Source organism: Symphalangus syndactylus, chromosome 10, assembly GCF_028878055.3.
Source record: "Symphalangus syndactylus isolate Jambi chromosome 10, NHGRI_mSymSyn1-v2.1_pri, whole genome shotgun sequence".
Classification (NCBI taxonomy): Eukaryota; Metazoa; Chordata; class Mammalia; order Primates; family Hylobatidae; genus Symphalangus; species Symphalangus syndactylus.
Genome location: NC_072432.2, coordinates 100,372,708 through 100,395,554, shown reverse-complemented (window position 1 = coordinate 100,395,554; position 22,847 = coordinate 100,372,708). Strand labels below are relative to the sequence as shown.

General features: G+C 42.8%; 1 protein-coding gene across 6 annotated transcripts in view; it reads left to right on the top strand.

Moving 5' to 3' along the window:
- ARMC8 (armadillo repeat containing 8) overlaps positions 1–22,847 on the top strand; it is a 115,614-nt gene that overhangs the window by 91,476 nt on the left and 1,291 nt on the right. For all 6 annotated transcript variants that reach the window (XM_055295297.2, XM_055295295.2, XM_055295301.2 and 3 more), the window contains 4 exons: positions 489–584; positions 11,741–11,836; positions 16,348–16,420; positions 17,841–17,934. In XM_055295297.2, the coding sequence (XP_055151272.1) occupies positions 489–584; positions 11,741–11,836; positions 16,348–16,420; positions 17,841–17,934 (359 nt within the window). The remainder of the gene's footprint in view (positions 1–488; positions 585–11,740; positions 11,837–16,347; positions 16,421–17,840; positions 17,935–22,847) is intronic.

Genomic DNA, 22,847 nt, shown 5'->3' with positions numbered 1-22,847 from the left:
GGGATTACAGGCATGTACCACCATGCCCAGCTAATTTTTTGTATTTTTAGTAGAGACGGGGTTTTGCCGTGTTGGCCAGGCTGGTCTCGAACTCCTGACCTCAGGTGATTGGCCCACCTTGGCCCCCTAAAGTGCTGGGATTACAGACGTGAGCCCACCGCACCTGGCCTTTGCTTCCTTTTTCTTTAATATATTTGGGTTTGAGGACCCCAATGATTGTGCTTTCATATTCTGTCAGGTCAACTTTATGTATGTATGTATGTGTAATGTGTATATACATATGTGTGTGTGTGTGTGTGTATGACATATTTGAAGGCAAACTGCAGCTTCAAAATATAATAAACACTGTTCTTTGGCATCTAGTTCCATATGCTATAGTGTTTTGCATGAAGCAGTTGTGAATCATATTGTTTTAACTTTTAGAAGCCTTCTATTCGTCCTATGATCTTTGTTTCTTTGATAATTATTGATTTCCCATTGTTTTACAGCATATAGATAAAATAATGAGTACTCATGGAAAGCAAATTATGCAAGCCGTCACTCTTATTCTAGAAGGGGAACATAACATTGAGGTCAAAGAGCAGGTACGTTGTTCCTTTTTCTTGGGGAATATTTTATGAATGTGAGCACAAAGGAAGTTCTTAGGAGTCTCCTCAAATATTCAAATCTGCAGAAGACAGAGTGCTGAGATGGGAGATGCTCTAGAGATAGGAAGAAATATCTTCCACCATCCCTTAAACTCTCTTTAAGACTTCTTCTTCCTGAAATAGAGGAAAACATGACCAGCGTCTCCAGTTTTGCTTTCTGTGTCATGCACTGTGCACACTGTCCCTGTCTCTACAGGAGCAGCCACCTTTCATCATCCTGGAATGAATCCTTTTTCCAGGATCACTATTTCTAGCCCTCTCTGCCGCTATGCTCTCAACTCAAAATTCCTGCAACTCGCTGACAAAATAATTCCTCATCCTGGAGATAGTTTTCATTTCTTTTCTCTTAGGCATATTATTCCTCATCCTGGAGATAGTTTTCATTTCTTTTCTCTTAGGCATCTTATTCCTCACCCCATAACCCTACTTCCATTAAGTTTCAGGAGGGCAAGTTAAGGGTAGGTATTAAAGTACGAAGCTGTGCATTTATCAGGACAGTTGGGAATTATTTTTCTTTACTTTCTGGGATTTATCATGGGAGTTTTAATATATATATTTTATTTTGCTCTAAAAACAAAGGTCACCTGCAAACTTAAGATTTTAACACAGGACCAGAGGTACTGGTGATCTTCAGTTTTTTGACATAGGTTTTGACTACATAGTTATGTTCCCTTTCAAAATTCATTAAGCTGGCCAGGCGCTGTGGCTCATGCCTGTAATCCCAGCACTTTGGGAGGCCGAGGCAGGCAGATCACGAGGTCAGGAGATCGAGACCATCCTGGCTAACACGGTGAAAACCTATCTCTACTAAAAAAATAAAAAAATTAGCTGGGCAAGGTGGCGGGCGCCTGTAGTCCCAACTACTTGGGAGGCTGAGGCAGGAGAATGGTGTGAACCCAGGAGGCAGAGCTTGCAGTGAGCCGAGATAGCGCCACTGCACTCTGATCTGGGTGAAAGAGCGAGACTCTGTCTCAAAAAAAAAAAAAAAATTCATTAAGATGTAGACATATATGTATGTCTATCTGAAAGAAACTCGCCCAAGGTCATCAGTAGAGAGTTGGACCCAGAAAGTCTAACTTCAGGGGCTGTGCTTCTCATCTTCTGTATTCCTGAGTTAAAGTAATTCAGCCAGCCTTGGAAGAACAGTCCAGGAAGTAAGTTGTAGGTCTTAGGAGCTGCAATTGAATTTGTGAGCAAAAAGATGGTAGGTTTCATAAAGTGATTTTAAGACAGATATTTTACATGATATCTCTTAAAATTTTTTTAAAAACTTTTGATGAAAAAAATTAACACAGAGAAAGTATAATCTCATAAGCATCACTAAAATTAGCTGAAATGAAATCCATTACTGAAACTCAACAATGAAGAAAATACATTGTTCAAAATAAACCATTGTACTTCGAGAGGATAGGAATGAATTTCATCTATAAAGACAACTTACCTGGGTAGAATTTCAGTAACTTGAAAAGTGAAGCAAGACAGAAAGGTGAGGCAAGATTTGAATGAGGGCAAAATGAAAGACCAACAACATTGTTTTTGCAGGACACAAAGGAACTTTCTCATACAGATTTTGGAAATGATCTGGAAGTAGGCGAGTATGGGAGGCTAAACAGCTGACTAGCTAGAAGTTTAATGCTTCTCAAAAGCACCTGATAAATTAGTTTTTTGACTGACATACAATTGACATACAATAAGCTGCACATATTTAAAGTATACAGTGTTTCAGTTTTGACACATGCATCCACCTATGAAACTGTCACCACAGACAAGATAGTAAAACATATGTATCACTGCCCTTAAATTGGGAATAAGACAAGTATGTCCATTTGTACCACTCCTGTTCAGCATTGTGCCAGAATTCCTACCAAGCACAAGAAGGCAGGAAAAAGAAATAAGAGGTATACAGATTGGAAAGGACAGTATGAATGCCTATAATAGAAAATGCCATGGACTCACCAAAAAATCTAGAACTAATAAATGAGTTAAGCAAGGTCACAAGATAAAAAAGTCGGGCCGGGCGCGGTGGCTCACGCTTGTAATCCCAGCACTTTGGGAGGCTGAGGCAGGTGGATCACGAGGTCAGGAGATCGAGACCACGGTGAAACCCCGTCTCTACTAAAAATACAAAAAATTAGCTGGGCGTGGTGGCAGGCGCCCGTAGTCCCAGCTACTCGGAGAGGCTGAGGCAGGAGAATGGCGTGAACCCGGGAGGCGGAGCTTGCAGTGAGCCGAGATTGCGCCACTGCACTCCAGCCTGGGCGACAGAGCATGACTCCGTCTCAAAAAAAAAAAAAAAAAGAAAAGTCAGTTGTATTTTTATATACTAGCAGTGAACAATTGGATATTGAGATATTAAACAGTACTATTTGCAGTAGCTTAGAAAAAAACGAAATTCTATGTATAAATTTCACACGGATCTGTATACTGAAAACAATAAAAACACTGATAATGAAAGAAATCCAAGACCCAAATAAATGGAGAGATATACCATGCTAAAATGTCAGTTCTCCCCAAGTTTTTTTTTTTTTTTTTTTTTTTTTTTTTTTTTTTTTGAGACGGAGTCTTGCTCTATCACCCAGGCTGGAGTGCAGTGGCCCGATCTCGGCTCACTGCAAGCTCCGCCTCCCGGGTTCACGCCATTCTCCTGCCTCAGCCTCTCCGAGTAGCTGGGACTACAGGCGCCCGCCACCACGCCCGGCTAATTTTTTTTTTTTTGTATTTTTAGTAGAGACGGGGTTTCACTGTGGTCTCGATCTCCTGACCTCGTGATCCACCCGCCTCGGCCTCCCAAAGTGCTGGGATTACAAGCGTGAGCCACCGCGCCCGGCTCCCCAAGTTGATTTATAGATTAAGCACAGTCCCAAGCACAATTGCAGCATGATTGTTTATAAATATTACTATAGATGTAAATATCTAAAATCTGTTCCTTTACATATAGATTTTAAAATCTGTATGAAAAGGCAAAGGAGCTAAAAAGCCAAAACAGTTTGGAAGAAAAAACAGAAACAATAGGAGAATTCACAATACCTTATTTCAAGACTTAATTATAAAAGTACAGTAGTAATGAAGACAGTATGCTCTTAGCAAAAAAAGGTAGCACATATTGATCAATGGAACAGATTAGAGAGTCCAGAAATAGACCCACACATATATGGCCGGTAGATTATTGACAAAGGTACAAAGGCAACTCGGTGGAGAAAAAATGGTCTTTTCAAGAAAAGATGCTGTACAAGTGCCCAAAAAAATTAACTTTGAACTATACCACACACTTGAGATAAAAATTTACTGATAGACATAACATAAAAGGTAAAACTATAAAACTTAGAAAATGCAGGAGAAAATCTTCGAGATCTTAGATTAGGCGAAGAGTTCTTAGCTATGAAATTTAAAACATCATTCAGAAACGAAGAAGGTAAATTGGTCTTCATCAAACTGTAAAACTTCTGCGCCGTGAAATGCACTGTTAAGAGACTGACATGACGAGCCATCCACTGGAAGGAATATTTGTGGATCAGATACCTGACAAATGACTTGTGTCCAGAATATTTGAAGAATTCTCAAAACAATAAGAAAACAACCAAGTATAAAACTGAACAAACAGGCCGGGCGCAGTGGCTCACGCCTGTAATCCCAGCACTTTGGGAGGCCGAGGCGGGTGGATCACGAGGTCAGGAGATCAAGACCATCCTGGGTAACATGGTGAAACCCTGTCTCTACTAAAGATACAAAAAATTAGCCGGACGTGGTGGCGGGCACCTGTAGTCCCAGCTACTCAGGAGGCTGAGGCAGGAGAATGGCATGAATCCAGGAGGTGGAGCTTGCAGTGAGCCGAGATTGCGCCACTGCACTCCAGCCTGGGTGACAGAGCCAGACTCCGTCTCAACAACAACAACAACAACAAAAAAAAAACTGAACAAACAATATGAACAGATACTGCACAATAAAATATCACTATGCATCTTTTAGAATAGCTAAAATTTTTTTTAAAACAGTACAATTGCTAGCAAGGATGCAGAGCATCTAGTGGAAATGCAAAATAATACAGTCATTTTGGAAATGGTTTGACACTTTCTTACAAAGTTGAACATATACTTGCCATACGACCCAGCAGTCCTATTCCTAGCCATTTACTCACATAAAATGAAAACCTAAGTTCACACACGTTCATAACAACTTTATTTGTATCACCAAAAATTAGAAATTAACATCCCTCAACAAACTATGGTGCATTCATATAATAGGATATCACAGGCACAATAAAGAGGGACAAACTGTTGCTGTATGTAACAACGTGGATGAATCTCAAATGCATTATGCTACATGAAAGAGGCCAGATACAAAAGGCAAGATACTATATGATCCCATCTATATGACCATCTGTAAAAGACAAAACAGTAGAGACAGAGAACAAATCAAAGGTATCCAAGGCTTAAAGGTTGGGGGCAAGATTTGACTATAAAGGGATAGCACAGGACAATTTAGGGAGGGAGGTGGTGATAGAACTGCTCTGTAAATGCTGACTGCACTGGTGATTTTAAGATTCTATACATTTGGTAGGCCGGGCACGGTGGCTCACACCGTAATCCCAGCACTTTGGGAGGCTGAGGCAGATGGATCACTTGAGGTCAGGAGTTCAGGACCAGCCTAGCAACATGGTGAAGCCCTGTCTTTACTAAAAATACAAAAATTAGCCGAGTGTGGTCACGCACCTGTAGTCCCCGCTACTTGGGAGGCTGAGGCAGGAGAATCGCTTGAGCCTGGGAAGCAGAGGTTGCAGTAAGCCGAGATCACACCACTGCACTCCAGCCTGGGTGACACAGCAAGACTCCATCTCAAAAAAAAAAAAGATTCTATACATTTGGTAAATTTACTACCAAAAGAGTGAATTTTACTGTATTTCATAATTCTGTTCTCATTTCTACAAATGAAATGCCAATTGGGATTTTAATCGTATTGTATTTATAAATAAATTTGGGAAGAAGTGACGTCTTAACAATATTGAGTCTTCTAATTCATGAATATATCTTCCCAATTATTTAGGTCTTCTTTAATTCTTCTTAGCAGTGTTTTGTAGTTTTTGATATATAGGTCTTGCACTCTTGGTCAGATTTATTCCTATTTCATATGTTTTTGTAAATGTTATTTTTAAAATTTTGATTTCCAGTTGTTCGTTGTTAATATATGGTAATACAATTTTCGTATGTCAGTCTCGTATCCGGCATTCTTGCCAAAGTCACTTTATTTTGTGTGGATTACTTAAAATTTTCAAAAAATGATCACATCTGTAAATAAAAATAGCTTTATTTCTTACTTTCCAATCTATATGCTATTTTGTTTTTCTTGTTTCATTGTCTAGCTGGAACTTCCAGTGTAATGAGATGAGGATGAACATATTTGTTTTGTTCCCAATATTAGGGGAAAGCACTCAGTCTTTCACTATTGGATATGTAGGGTGTAGGTTTTTCATAGATTCCCTTTATTAAAGAAAGGAAAAGAAGTTATCTTCTAGTTTGTTGAGTTTTTATCATAAATAGATATTGGATTATTTTTACTTTTTTATTTTTAAACCCCAAACATGAGCCATAGATTTTTTTTTCACTCACTTTTTTTGCATCTGTTGAAATCATTTTTTTTAAACTCTGATTTATATGGTGAATTCATTTGATTCAGTTTCAATGTTAAACTAATATATTTGAGGTAAACCAATATATTTGAGGTAAACCTAACTTAGTCATGTATTATCCTTTAGATATATTGTTAGATTCAATTTACTGAAATTTGGTAAGGAGTGTTTCATATCTATATTCATGAGGGGTATTGATGAATAGTTCTTTTATAATGTCTTTTTCTGGATTTGGTATTGTGATAATGCTGGCCTTGAGGAATGAGGTGGAGGTGTTCCCTCTTCAATTTTCTGCAAAAATTTGTGAATAATTAATTATTTTTTTTCTTCAATTTTGATGGAATGCTACCAGTTGGAATCATCTGGATACGATGACTATTTTGTGGAAAGGTGTTTAACTACAAATTCAGATTTTTTAATAGAAATAGGACTACTCAGGTTATCTGTTTCTTGTGTGAGGTTTGGTATTATGTGTCTTTCAAGGAATTTGCTCATTTCATCTAAGTTTTCAAATTTATTAACATAAAACAGTTCATAATTTCTTATTCCTTTTTCAAGTCTGTAGTATCCTTTGCAATATCCCCTCTCTTGTTCTTTATATTGGTAATTCCTTTTTTTCTTTTTTTTCTTGGAGACAGAGTCTCGCTCTGTCACCCAGGCTGGAGTGCAGTGGCCGATCTCGGCTCACTGCAACCTCTGCCTCCCAGGTTCAAGCCTTTCTCCTGCCTCCACCTCCCAAGTAGCTGGGATTACAGGCACGTGTCACCACACCCGGCTAATTTTTGTATTTTTAGTAGATACGAGGTTTCACCATGTTGGCCAGGCTGAGCTCAAACTCCTGACCTCAGGTGATCTGCCCACCTCGGCCTCCCAAAGTGCTGTGATAACAGACATGAGCCACTGTGCCTGGCTGGTAATTCCTTTTTTCCTGTTCAGTCTGACTAGAGGTTTAGCAAAGAATCAGTTTTTGGTTTCATTGCCAAAGAATCAGTTTTTGGTTTCATTGATTTTCCCACCTATTATTATTATTATTATTATATATATTTTTTTGAGACAGAGTCTCGCTCTGTCGCCCAGGCTGGAGTGCAGTGGCGCAATCTCAGCTCACTGCAAGCTCCGCCTCCCGGGTTCACGCCATTCTCCTGTCTCAGCCTCTCTGAGTAGCTGGGACTACAGGCGCCCGCCACCACACCCAGCTAATTTTTTGTATTTTTAGTAGAGACGGAGTTTCATCGTGGTCTCGATCTCCTGACCTCGTCATCTGCCTGCCTCAGCCTCCCAAAGTGCTGGGATTACAAGCATGAGCCACCGCGCCTGGCCTTATTATTATTATTATATTTTTAAGACAGAGTCTCACTCTGTTGCCCAGGCTGGAGTGCAGTGGTGTGATCTAGGCTCACTGCAGCCTCCATCTCCTGGGTTCAGGCTATTCTCGTGCCTCAGCCTCCCGAGTAGCTGGAATTACAGGTGCCCACCACCACACCCGGTTACTTTCTTTTTTTTTTTTTTTTTTTTTTTTTTTTTTTTTGAGACAGAGTCTTGCTCTGTTGCCCAGGCTGGAGTGTAGTGGCATGATCTCGGCTCACTGCAAGCTCCGCCTTCTGGGTTCACACCATTCTCCTGCCTCAGCCTCCCGAATAGCTGGGATTATAGGCGCCTGCCACCATGCCGGGCTAATTTTTGTATTTTTAGTAGAGATGGGGTTTCACCATGTTGGCCAGGCTGGTTTTGAACTCCGAACCTAGTGATCCACCTGCCTCGGCCTCCCACAGTGCTGAGATTACAGGCATGAGCCACCATGCCTGGCCAACTTTTTTGTATTTTTAATAGAGATGGGGTTTCGCCATGTTGGCCAGGTTGACCTCAAACTCCTGACCTCAAGGGATCCACCTGCCTCAGCCTCCCAAAGTGCTGGGATTACAGGCATCAGCCACCGCACCCAGCCTGCTCTCTATTTCAGAGTTTAGCCAACTGTTTCTGTAAGAGGCAAGGTATAAGTTTTAATTTTTGCAGGCTCTGGTCTCTAGCAACTACTCCTCTATGCTGTTCTAGCCTGGAAGCAGCTATAGACAATACATAAGCAAGTAGATATGGCTGTCTTCCAATAAAAATTACCAAAAGAGAAAGCAGGCTGGATTTGGCCCAAACCATAATTTACCAGTCTCTGCTCTATTTCCTTGATTTCCAGTTGTTCATATTAGTATATACACTAATATGCATACATTAATGGTGTGTGTGTGTGTGTGTGTGTAGTTTTTATCTGTTCCTTAGCCCACATATTCAATGAGTTGGCCCAATAATTGATTTTTTTTTTTTTTTTTTTTTTGATACAGAGTCTCACTCTGTTGCCAGGCTGGAGTGCAGTGACGCGATATCGGCTCACTGCAACCTTTGGCTCCCAGGTTCAATAGATTCTCCTGCCTCAGCCTCCTGAGTAGCTGGGACTACAGGCACGCGCCACCACACCCAGCTAATTTTTGTACTTTTAGTAGAGATGGGGTTTCACCATATTGGCCAGGATGGTCTCAGTCTCTTGACCTCGTGATCCACTCGCCTTGGTCTCCCAGGGTGCTGGGGTTACAGGCGTGAGCCACCGCCCCCGGCCTAATTGATTTCTTTAAGATTTGATTTCTTGTCTCCATAGGAATATTTACAGAGGGGTTTTATGAGCTTCAAAACAGAACTGTACCTCACTCTTTCATGCTGTTCAAGCCTGGGGATGCATGGGTGTGTTCTAACACTACAAAAAGGGGAATTACTCACCTATCTTGCTGACCTGGTCTATTCTGAGGGATCTTCCCTGGAATTCCCTTTTATATTCTGTTTTAGTGGGTAAGAGGGGGTAGCTGTTTTCTAGGAGAGTCTAAAAGTGTTTACCATTTCTCTTCTCCCCATGAATACCTTGGTTATGAAGCCTTATTAAAATTCTTATTCATAATAAGGATCATTTCCATTATTTCCTCTTAAGCTGCTCTGGCCAACCCATAGGATTGAGTCTTCTTGGTGAGAAATGGTGGGGAGATGGAGAACAAGAGAGTACTAAGCTATGATTCTTCCATGTGCTGCCCCCCCTCCTACTTCTCAGCCAGGTTTTACCTGTGTTCCCGTAGATTGGCCTCACCCTCTGCATTTTGATTTTGTCTTAGTAAAGCCTGGCAGAGGCTGGTTGGTGAAAATTGGATCACTACCACTGATGAATATCATTTTGCTGGCTTGCTCTTGGAAGGTGGGGTTATTGTAAAGCTTGCTAAGGCTTTCTGTAACCACTTTAAGGAATTCGAGCAGAACTAGAAAGAATGTGGTATTGTGAGTCTGGTGTTGCCACATTTGGATTGCATGTCAAGACAAGTGATGGAGAGGGAGAGAGAAACAATACTTGTAGGCTGGGCACGGTGGCTCATGCCTGTAATCCCAGCACTTGGGGAGGCCAGGGCGGGTGGATCCACGAGGTCAGGAGTTCGAGACCAGCCTGGCCAACATGGTGAAACCCCGTCTCTACTAAATATACAAAAATTAGCTGGGCGTGTGGCACACACCTGTAATCCCAGCTACCTGGGAGACTAAGGCAGGGAGAATTGCTTGAACCCAGGAGGCAGAGGTTGCAGTGAGCCAAGATGATCACGCCACTGCACTCTAGCCTGGTGACAGAGTGAGACTCCATCTCAAAAAAAAAAGAACACTCATTGTATTTAATTACCTTATCCTGTAGGCTCAGGTGGGGCTAGGATGTGGGGAAAGCAACTATAATTCTCTTGGTTCTGATGTCGTCTTGAACTTGGACTCCTGAAACATTGACTGTCAACTCTTCCCCAAACTAATTACTCCTGTTAATTACACTTGTCATGCTCATGTCTGCCCCTTCATAAGATCTTTTCCACAAGAGACTAACCAAAAAGAGTGCAGATTCATTATTATTAATTTCCTTAGGATATTGTTCCTACCAAGAAATTTAAGACAGGTTCACCATGTACCAGTGCTTATATACCAGATCACCAGAAATCTGACACCTTCTCCAGATCAGATCATGTCTGTCCCACTTCTTGGGCACATAAAGGCCTCCTCAACATGATCTAACTGCCCTGGAATAAATAGTTCCCCAGTGTTTGCTTAGCTATTAGACTATACAATTTATGTTTCATGTCTACTGTGTCTCAAAGGCAGCCTTTTCTGGTTTCACACCTCAGGACTTACTCCCTAATAATCTAGTTACAGCAGTGTATTAATCTAGGAGAAATAAAACCATGCACCCTTTAGGGTATTTTGGGGCTTGGGCCACTTCAAGAAAACAGTCTCCTCAATTAGCTTAATTAACTTGTCTTGCAAAGAAAAAGTTTAAAATTGGAGAAAATTATGTGAATCTGTATCCCAGCCTCACCTCTCATTCCTTTGAGTTATTCCTGACTGGGTTCCAGGACTGTGTCACTTGCTCTGGGAAGTTTTCCCTAACCCTTGCAGTATCCAACAAGTGCTTTTTCTTCGTGCCTTCTCTATTCTCTGTTTACTTCAATCACAGTGAAATGTAATTGTTTGTGTGACACCTTCAAAGTCAGGGAGTGTGTTTTTTTCTCCTGCCTCATCCTGATGCCCTGCAGAGGGTATACCCATAATAGTTACTTAGTAAATGGTTTGTTGAATTGCTAAGCTTGGCACTGTTGGTATCCCTATCATAGTCCTTTCACCATTATCTTAATTTTTGCCTCCTGCTGGTCTGGCTTCGAGAATGGAACAGCTGACAAGAACAGTTTTTCATTTAAGAAGACTGCAGTCACCAGTGCAGTGGTTGTCCCCAAGGTGCAGTGGTTGTCCCCAAGGTGTACTGTCCTGCCAGCTGGCACAGGCTTCCTCCAGTCTTCACATTAGGCCAGGCTGGACTAAGTTCCTTCACACATTTTACTTCCTTTTCTCTTCCCCTTACAGGGTTCAAAAAAGTTAAAAGGTCCTAAGTGCACATGGCTGGTGTAGCTGGTGGACAGGGTCTAGGCCTTCACCTAGAAGGTCATGAGCTTGGGAGCAAGCAGCAGGTGGAGGCCTAGGAAAGGGAGGCCTCCCTGGGAGGGGAGTTGCAACACCTACAGAGCTTCCACCAAAGAGACTACATTATTGAAGGAACATTGTGGTTTGTCACAAGAGCTTCTCTTAGAAATGAGATTTTCAAGAAAAATAATAAGTTACATTTTCTCTTTGATTTGATAGTATGACCTATACAAAATAGCTGCCTTTGCCCAGCTATGGCTTAATGCCCAGGAAGAAACCACCAAAGTGTTGGGGTTCTCTTTTGACTAAGGTAGATTTTGTTTGGGTGTGGTTACTGTTACTAGCAGTGATGCCAGCAGATGAGAAATCAGGGCATTGAGAGTGGAACCTGTGAGAATCCATGTACCTTCAAGTGAAAAATTGCCCAAGCTCTTGAGACAGCTTGACTCTGGGACTTCAGAGTTTTCCTGACCATTGGCCGTTTGTTCTTTTCCAGACACTGTGCATCTTAGCCAACATAGCAGATGGAACAACAGCAAAAGATCTTATTATGACCAATGATGATATCCTTCAGAAAATCAAGTATTACATGGTGAGCCCTTGTCGCCTTTCACCGTAGGATTAGAATGCAGAGACTGTTGCGTTGTTAACTCAAAATAAATTGTGCAGAGATTTTAAAAAGAGGAAAAGAATAGATTACTCTGTGACTCCTCAGATTCAAAGAACTCTCTTCCATCCTGAAGAAAAAGAAAAAAACACCAACTCCTTGAAGCTTGTACCACTTGGTAATATTATTACCTGTCAGTCCACTCCCTGCCCTTGTCATCTACTGGTTGCCTCCCTCTTACTGAGTGAAGACCCGGGCTCTTGGCTTTCTCTCAGTGGCCTCCAGTCCCTGTCTTCCCTCTCAAGGCTTCAGTCCCATGGTGGATGAACCCTCTAGCCCCCGGCACCATAGTTCCTTTACCTGTTTGCTTCTAAACAATCTGCTACCTACTGCCATGGCCATACCCTGCATCTGATCATCACCAGAGAGCGCCCATTGCCAAAATGTGGGTATCAAACAGCCGTCCACTTCTCATTATGTCAACATCTCCTGACAAAATTCTAATCATGGAGGAAGCCTCCCCTTGTCACACCAATCTGTCCTCTCTATCCCTGCCATGTCAGAGTTAACAACTGCAGAGAAAGGCACAGAACCCCACATGGGCACAGCTCCTCCTGGTGTCCTTCAGTGATTCTCTAGGAAGCTGGCACCCTCATTCTCCATAAGAATAGATTCTTACCTGCCCCTCATTCTTTAGACCTCACCTCTTCCCTCCCCCATTACAGTTAGTGATGACCTCAGCTTTTTGTCTTATTAAGAGAAACTAAAATCCTTCAGTGGCTCCTTGTTACATCTTGAATAAAGTTCATATGCCCTTATCATGGCCTGTCAAGTACTACGTGACCTAACCCATTTATATCCCCAACTTATCTTATTCCTCTCTTCCTTTGTTCACTACACTGGCCACTTGAAGTTTCTCAAAAAGGCCATGTTCTTTCCTTCCTTGGGACCTTCACACATACTGGCTTCTCTGCCTGGAACACTTTTCTTCTCTCTGTTTCACCCTTCAAATCTCAGCTGAACTTGTACTTTCTTACTGGACTCTTGCCCTTATAGATTATTCCTCATTACTGCATTTTGTTCCTTCCTTCAGAGCACTTAGCTCAGTTTTAGTGATACATGTTTGTGTGCCTACTGGGGGTCTCTACCACAATGTAAGTTCCTTGAGGGCAGGGACCATGCCAGCTTTGTGCACAATTGTATATCCACCATGGTGTCTGGCCCTTAGAATATGCTTGGTAAATATTTGTTGAATGAAAACCTTACCACTTCAACCAGGGATTCCCTTATCTTTCCAATACTAATCCACACTGTATCCATAATCACTTAAAAAGTTTTCCTTAACTTCTCATACCCATCGAGACATACCCATTTCTCTGTTATTCAAAGACAAAGCCAAACTTCTTTTTATTTTGAGACAGGGTCTCACTCTGTCACCCAGACTGGAGTGCAGTGACGTGATCTTGGCTCACCACAACTTCCACCTCCTAGGTTCAAGCGATTCTCCTGCCACAGCCTCTTGAGTAGCTGGGATTACAGGCGTGGCACTATTGCCTGGCTAATTTTTGTATTTTTAGAAGAGATGGGGTTTCACCATGTTGGCCAGGCTGGTCTCAAACTCCTGACCTCAAATGATCCACCTGCCTCGGCCTCCCAAAGTGCTGGGATTGCAGGGATGAGCCACTGTGCCCGGCCTTCAAAGCCAAACTTCTTAAAAGCATCTTTTCTGCACATACTGCCTCCTTCTTTACCTCTAAAGTCATTCTGTAACCTGCTCTATTTCACCTCTACCCCCATCATTCAACTGAAACTTAGGGTTACCAATGACTTCTATGATGCCAAATCCAAAGGATCCTTTTCTCTCTTCATCTTACCCCACTTACAGCAGACTTCAACCCAGCTGACTATTTCCTCCTCCTGGAAATATCCTTTTCTCTTGGCTTACGTGACACCAGACCTCCCTACTTATCTCTGGACCCTTTTCTCTTCTCTCCTACATGTGCTCTCCTGAGATCAGCAGATCACAATGTTCATTGTACAATAGGACCTCGTAGGGAGCTTTCAAAGATTACTGCTTTGTCTCCTCCCTCCCAAGATTCGTATTTAATAGGTCTAGGGTTATAGCCTGGGCATCAGGATTTTTTTTTTAAGATCACTGGGTGGTTCTTACTTACAGACAGAGTTGAGAACCATTGCCTTAGGAGAATCTCATCCACCCCCATAGCTTGTACTGTCATCATTGTGCTGACAGTATGCTGTAATTTCCAAATGTGTTTCCCAGCCGAGACCTCTCTTCCAAACTCTGGACTTATATATCCTCCTGCCCTTTCAGCATCTCCATGTGGCTGTCTGATAGCATCTTGGAGTCTATCTTGATTTCTCCAGCTCTGTCCCCTCATTCACTCAATTTATCAAAAAGTCCTATCTGCCCTTCTTCCAAAACTGATCTTGAATCCAATTATTCCTTTTCATCACCACTGCCCCCACGCTAGTCAGTCCAAGTCACAGCACCTTATGCCTGATTAACTATAATAACAGTATCCTTCTTGACACTTCCTCACTGTTACTCCAATCCCTTCAGCCCAAGTGGTTTTCTAAAAATGGAAATCAGATCTTGTCCCTCCACCGTTTAAATCTTTCAGGGGCTTCCTCTCAACCCAGAATGAAATCCAGAGTCCTTACTGTGGCCTACAAGTTCGCACAATTTGGCTACACCTACTTTTCTGAACAGACAGCTCCTTCTTACCTCAGACCTTTTCAGGAACTTTTTCTCCTCCTTGGAATTTCAAGCCCCTTGCTCTTTGCACATCTGGCACCTTCCTATTCTTTAAGTCTCTGTTTAAATATTGCCTCCTTCAAAGAGATCTGTCTTGCGCATTCCACCTAAATTAAGTTCCCACCCCTCCACCTTCCAGTTTTCTCTATCCTCATAGTAATTTGTGTCCTCAAAAAATATTGAATGAATGGTGAACAAACTTATGCATAGTAAATGCATATTTGTTATAGTATCTACAAGCTCATTTATTCAACAAATATTGATTGATTGTCTGAGGCTGGGAGCAGATAAGTTTTATTCTGTTTTGTCTTAAGGGAGCCCAAACTGGACATCTCCTTAAAAGTGTTGGCAGTTAGAAGAAGAAAGAATCACTAGCCATAGAATTCTACTGGAGGAAGCCACATCCATTTCTTTGTCTCTGCTTAGTTGAAATATAGTCCTACATGAGAAGATAAGTCTGTCTTAGCCTTGAAAAAACCATTGAGCATATTTTGCCATTGATACTCCCTCAGATGTGCATAAATTATTTAAACATACTAGAAATTTTTTTTTATTGACCAATAGGACAATCATCTATAAAGTTTATTTTATTATTGGGTCCTTTTTCATTCAGGCGAAAGCACCCTATCCAAAGCAACCAGAAATGGTTGTACTTTCAGTACATAAAGCAAAATAAATAAGAATTGTATTTAGAAGAATAGGAGGCTCATTAGTGATAGTAAAGACATTTGAGAAATCAGCTAGAGATTTCATCAAGTTTTGGGGTATATTCCTATAGAAATAGGAGTAATTTAATTATTCCAGAAGCTGAATGTATTACATAATGCTGCTTGTTTTCAGCAAGTTGTGTCAGAGGAGTAAACCGTTTATAGATTGTGTGTGTGTGAAAGTCTAGGTGTTACAGAACTTCCTGACCATATATTCATTTTCTTCCCCCAAAGGAATTATTGGGCCATTTGAATAAGATAACCAGTAGCTTAAGAGATAAATACCAAATGCACATCCACCCAGTGTATGTTGGCTGTTGGTGACCTGGAAACATAGCCTAAGTCAAAAGCATAGAATTGTCATATGACAGTGTTTCCTCGTGCATGGGTTGAATCATAAATTGCAAACTGTACCCATAGCCCTAGAGGTGTTTTGTTTGTCCAGCCAGATGGTTTTTTAAATTTGAATTTGAATGTCTTTTGGCAAGGCTTGTACTCCTCAATTTGCCAGATTGTCCACTGTCCCTTGTTATCTTTAGCCCAACCTTTTACTCATTAGTGTTAATTTCATGGCCCCTCAAGACATTTGAGTTTGAGGCCTCTTCTTCAGACCTTTTTTTTTTTTTTTGAGACGGAGTCTCGCTCCCAGGCTGAGTGCAATGGTGCGATCTCGGCTCACTGCAACCTCCACCTCCCAGGTTCAAGCGATTCTCCTACCTCAGCCTCCCTAGTAGCTGAGATTACAGGCACCCGCCACTACACCTGGCAAATTTTTGTATTTTTAGTATAGACGGCGTTTCACTGTGTTAGTCATCCTGGTCTTGAACACCTGACCTCGTGATCCACCCGCCTTGGTCTCCCAAAGTGCTGAGATTACAGGCATGAGCCACCTCACCCAGCCCTGCTTCAGACTTTTAGGTTATAGGAATTGCCTATGGTAGGTCCCCCCAAAAAAAAGATCTAAAATGAGATTACCACCATTTTGATTTTTTTTTCTTTTTCTGTATTAATAGGGCCATTCACATGTTAAACTGCAGCTTGCAGCCATGTTTTGCATATCAAACCTCATATGGAATGAAGAGGAAGGTAAGAGATTGGTGAGATTTGTTTTGAAAAAAATTATGGGAAGAGTGTCTTGCACAGGGAAGCCAGCAGGTGCCCCTGAGATCCTGGGCAGAGGCTCTGTTCTTGGACCATCTGGCCCAAGCACCCTCCAGAGTTGCCCTGGTATGAGAATCAGTGGAACTAGCCCAAGTCAGCTGGACAGTCAACACTGAGTGCCCCGCTGGAGCCAACTCTATACCAGATTCAAGGAGAGAGAGTGAGAAGTAAGTGGCAGTCCCCGCCATGAGAGAGCTGATGAGGAGGATGGTGAGATGCCCTTGAAGAAGGTGAGAGGAGAGAGTGGGGGGGAGGATGAGCCTTCTTTATGAGCAGAGGAAGCACATATGAGGACTACAGGCAGATAAGCTTGATGGAGAAGAAGATGCATTTGTGAGAAATGAGAAGTGCAATGTGACCAGTGAAGCAGCTGGTCTTTAAGGAGGCCTGTATAGATCAGAGGTTCTTTACTGTGGCTGCATATTAGAATCACCTGGGAATTTTTACACCAGGCCAATTAAATCAGAATCTCTCGGAGTAGGCTCCAGGCATAAGTGGTTCTTAAAGCTCCCCAGATGATTCCAATATATAGCCAAGGTAGCAAATACAGGAGAGCAGTGGGTCTCAAGGCTGGGTTGGCTGCATTAGAATCACCTGGGGAACTTTTTTAAGTGCAGATTTCTGGGCCCCATGCCTAGAAATTCTGATTCAGTGTGTTTAGAGAGAGCCAGTGCATGAATGGTCACTGTGGGCTCTTCAGTGGGGAAGACTCCAGGGGATTACTCAGCAGCAGCACCCAAAACAAAGTGCAAGAAGGGAAACTGGATTCCGCCCACAGACCTAGATACCAAGTACCACTTGTGTACTGGGGAGACAAAGCCACCCTCAAGGAGATGTTAGTCTAGTTGGAAGATAGAACAGAGTGATATGAAATTGGAAGTGCCAGTTGTGTGGAGAGGCAACAAAAAGTGCTGGGAGGACAGAGGAGGGTAGAAGACAATAGGGGAAGATAAGACCTGTTTAGAGTAGTAAGAGCCTGGCCTGGTCTGGCCAGGGCCATGGCTATGTCCTGAAAGAAGTGATGAAGCTGGGAGTCAGTGGCAGAGGGCCTTGTACCAGGCTGAAGAATCTCACCTTGACCCTATAGTCCATGGAGAAATCAGTCCAACTGCAGAACCCAGGATAGACTGCAGGCAGGATGGTCAGGAGGCAGAGAGACGAGTTAGAAGACTGTCAGAGAGTCCAAGCATGAGCGGGTCCAACTACATTGGGAGAGGGTAGAGGACAAGGGGTACAGGAGGAGTAGGGAGTGAAGGACACTGGTAAGGCTCTAGATTGTTAATTTTACATCAAAGAGAGCATTTGCCTGGGTCATGTTCCCAATAACCTGGCTTTAATCGTTTAGGTTCACAAGAACGCCAGGATAAATTACGAGACATGGGCATCGTAGATATTCTACACAAACTGAGTCAGTCACCAGATTCAAACCTTTGTGACAAGTGAGTATGAATGTGAAAAGGCCTTGCTTTGGGCTGTGTTGGATTCTTTCATGAAAGGGTTTGAATTGCTTGGTAATTAATGGCCATACTTTTTAAATCCTTTAGATTCTTGGATTTTCTTTGTAATTTTCTATGAGCCACTGTACGACATTTGAGTGAGCTGTAAACTAATGATTACCAAATTATTAAAGACTCTCATCTTATTGTGAATTAACATGAGTCTGGGCCATCTTAGTGGATTGGATCCAGAGGCCATTTGTGTACATTCGCCTGATCATTAGAATAGACATGCATGTGGCGTTTTGGAAAGCAGAAAAACCAGTAATGCAAACATTCATTAGCTCAAAACCTCACTGAACACCCATTTTGTGCCAGGCTGGCCCAGCTGCTGGGGATACAAAAGCGACCACTAAGGAATCACTGTCCTCAAAGAGCTCATCATTTCCTGGTAGAGTCGAGAGTTATAATCAGATACTCAGCTAACCTCGAAAGAGCCATAAATGCTCTTCCTAGCTGTGTGTTCTCCCTTGTAACAGCCTTCACTTTCCATTTCACCTTTGTATAATAACAAATCAGGGAACATCAGTACTTTGAGTCTCTAGACTCTTGAGCATGGCTTAGAAGCCCTTCAGCCCTTAATGGTCTGGCTCTGCCTTTCACATCTTCCCTGCACCCACCATGTACACCCCATACTGCAGCCATACCTGTCCACTTACAGTAGCACACCTTCATGCATTTACACATTCTGTTCCATCTACTTTGCTATCCCAGTCTCCTCTCCTCTGAGTCCCCATTCATTCATCAGATATCTCTTTTTAATACCTGCCTTCTGCCAGGCATTGTTTTAGGCACTGGAGATATAATGGTGAATAAAATTGATGAAGTCTTTGCCCTCATGTAACTTACATTCTAGTATAGAAGATAGATGATAAACAAATGAGTACGTAACACAGTATCAGGTGATGAGAGGTACCGTGAAGAAAAATAAAGCAAGGTGAAGGAATGGAAGATCAAGAAAATTTATTTTAGGTTAGCCAGTAAAGCTCTCTCTGAGGATGACATGATCAGAGACCTGAATGAAATAAGGAAGATTTCATCTGGGCAAATGCTTAGACGAAGAGTATTACAGACAGGGGTGATAGTGGGTTCAAAGGCCCTGAAGCAGGAGTGAACTTGTTATGTTCAAGGAATAGCAAGAAGAACAGAGGGCTAATGAAAAATAATGAAGGGAGAATGCTAATAGGTGGAAGAAGCCAGACCACGAAGAGCCTTGTAGGTAAGGTAAGGACTTTGGCTTTTATTCAGAGTTTAATAGGAAATCATTGGAGACTGTTAAGGAGAGGAGACGTTATCTGATTTGAATTCCTTTTTTCCTTTTCCTTTTCCTTTTTCTTTTTCTTTTCTTCTCTTTCGAGATGGAGTTTCACTCTTGTTGCCGAGGCTGGAGTGCAATGGCGTGATCTTGGCTCACTGAAACCTCTGCCTCCTGAGTTCAAGTGATTCTCCTGCCTCAGCCTCCCAGGTAGCTGGGATTACAGGCGCCTGCCACCACAACCAGCTAATTTTTTTGTATTTTTAGTAGAGACAGGGTTTTACCATGTTGGCCAGGCTGGTCTCAAACTCCTGACCTCAGATCATCCACCCACCTCGGCTTCCCAAAGTGCTGGGATTACAGGCCTGAGCCACCACGCCAGGCCCTGATTTGAATTTTTAAAAGATCACTCTGGTGACTGTACAGAGAACCATCTGTAGGATGGCAAGAATGGAGGCACAGAGACCAGTTAAAGGCCATTGTAATAATGTCGGCAAGGGAGGGGGGGATTCGTATTGGAAGTATTGAGAAGTGGTTGGATTCAGGATTTAATCTGAAGATAAGCACCAGCGGGACTTACTCACAGATTCAGTATAGGATGTTAAAGAGAGGAAAGGAAAATGTCTAGGGTTTTAGCCCGAGCAACTGGACAGAGGGTGTTGCCGTATACCAAGATGGTGAGGAATATAGAAGTGGGTTGCAGTAGGGAGCATCAAGAGTTCTTGTTTGGGTATGCCAACGTTAGGATGCCTATTAGATATTCAAGGGACTTGGAAGAGCAGGGCTGTAAATCTGAATGGTATTTATTTATTTATTTTTTGAGATGGAGTCTTGCTCTTTCACCCAGGCTGGAGTGCAGTGGCGTGATCTCGGCTCATTGCAAGCTCCGCCTCCCGGGTTCATGCCATTCTCCTGCCTCAGCCTCCCAGTAGCTGGGACTACAGGTGGCCACCACCGCGCCCGGCTAATTTTTTGTATTTTTAGTAGAGACGGGGTTTCACCATGTTAACCAGGATGGTCTCGATCTCCTGACCTCGTGATCCACCCGCCTCGGCCTCCCAAAGTGCTGGGATTACAGGCGTGAGCCACCGCGCCCGGCCAATCTGAATGGTATTTAAAGCCATGGAGCTGGATGAAGTCTTCTAGAGCAAGTAAAAAAGAGAGAAAGGAGGACTAAGGACCAAGATCTAGAGTCCCCCCAGCATTTAGGCAGTGACAAGAAAGATGCAGCAAAGGAGCAGAAGGAACAGCTAGTGAGGCAGGCAGAGACTCAGGCGCATAAGGTGTCCAGAAAACAAAGGAAAAAGATGCCTGGACAGTGACCGTTTATCCTTCAAAACTCATATCAGGTTGCCATGTCCTCCAAAAAGCCTTGCCTGGCCCACTCTCCACCCTCCCCTCCAGGCTTTGCCAGGGATGCTTTTTGTGCTCCTGTAGCATCTGTAGAACACGTCACACTGTGCCTTGGCTGTCAGGTTGTCTGTCTTCTCCACTGAAGGGGAGAGGAACTTAACTAACTCCTCTGAAGTAAATGGCTCTTCCAGATTGTGAAGCACACAGGACAGGCTGGTCCTCTGCTTCCCCGAAGCTTACCATCCTGTAGGCTAAAGAAGAATAACTAGGCTGGGCACAGTGGCTCATGCCTGTAATCCCAGCACTTTGGGAGGCCAAGGCAAGCGGATTATGAGGTCAGGAGTTCAAGATCAGCCTGACCAACATAGTGAAACCCCGTCTCTACTAAACTCCAAAAATTAGCCGGGCATGGTGGCGTGTGCCTGTAGTCCCAGCTACTCGGGAGGCTGAGGCAGGAGGATCACTTGAACCCAGAAGGCAGAGGTTAGGGTGAGCCGAGATTGCACCACTACACTCCAGCCTGGGCAACAGAGCAAGACTGTCTCAAAAAAAAAAGAAAAAGAAAGAAAGAAAAAAAAAAAAGAGGAAGAAGAACTAAATAACTGCAGCCCAAGGCTGCTGGTCAGATGAATGTACCATCAAAGTCAAGTCCATCCACATGCTGAAGGCTGGATTTGAGCTTGTACCTTGAGGACTGGAACCACCTCCACAGCTGCTGGCATAAACGATGGGCTCTGTCAGCCCGTCTCTTCTGCCTGAGAGCCAGATTGTTCACTGGGGGTTTTATCTCATATTTATTCAGAAGTAAAAACAGATTTTACTTAAAATCATCTCAGGGATGACATAGGATGGTTAAGACAGGCCTTACCAGCATCAAGTGGGATAGGTTTAGCCTGCTTGCTTAGACCACTCTGGTGCTGTTTTCACATAAGTTTTTAGCTCATCTTAAACTTAAACCATAAAATAATAGAATCAAGGTCTGAGCTACCCAACCTGAGTCCATCTAAGAAAGGGTAATCTTGCCTCCAAAACCATTCTTCTAAAAAGACTCCTTAGATAATGACAGAAAGACAATAAAGGTACAGTGTCTGAGACCCAAAATAATCAAACCTAGCCAACCTCTGAATAAGATCCAGAAGGAGTTTGAATTTGGCAGATTTAAAGAGCAATACAGAATTTCGATCAAGACCCTCGTGGTATTCGCATCATGGTACAGTAAAGTCTATCACCTGAAGAATACATCTCTCAGGTTCCTTTTGTCATTAAGGCTTTGATCCTTTGACTTTCAGATGCTTACAGATGAGGAACTATTGCTAACCAGCCCTCTCCACCCAGGCTTAGAGGGCTTCAGGGTTGCAGGGTCCCAGAGCTCCCACCTCCATCAGAACTGCTCTTCTCAGCCTCTTTAAGTATTTGGGGAGTCAGGTGGATGGTCTGTGGCATCATTCATAAACTTGTTTCTGAAAATGTCCTTGTAGAACCCAACTTGCTCATAACTTGGAGATAATCTTTCTAGAGCTTTCTGTTCTGATGGATTGGACTGTTCACAATATCATCTTTAGAGTCTTACATAATTGCAAGAATACACCTTAGTATACCACTTAAAAAACTGTTGTGTCCATTACTGCAGAAACTGCACTTGAATCCAGCTTATTGTATGCATAGTCTACTTGGTATTAGTTTGATCAGCTATTGTACCTTTCCATAGGTAGACTTTCTTTCCATAGCTTAGAAGAGACCATTGCTGAAACCTGACTTCCTAACTCCCACAATTGCAGCCTCTTTAGAAACTTTACCAAGTTTGTGATAGGAATAGTAAAGGAGGCCTCTTTGGGCCCACCTCAAAGGAGGCCACTTTTACAAGGATCAGGATAGATTAAGTCACTGTTCACATTATTTTTTGGTTTGTTTTTGGGTTTGTTTGTTTTTTGTTCTTTTGTTTTTTTTTTTGAGATGGAGTTTCACTCTTGTCGCACAGGCTGGAGTGCAATGGCACGATCTCAGCTCACTGCAACCTCCGCCCCCCAGGTTCAGGCCATTCTCCTGGCTTAGCCTCCGAAGTGATTGGGATTACAGGTGCCTGCTACCACACTCAGCTAATTTTTGTATTTTTGGTAGAAACCGGGTTTCGCCGTGTTGGCCAGGCTGGTCTTGAATTCCTGACCTCAGGTGATCCGCCCTCCTCAGCCTCCCAAAGTGCTAGAATTACAGGCGTGAGCCACAGCACCCGGCCTACGTTCTATCTTTT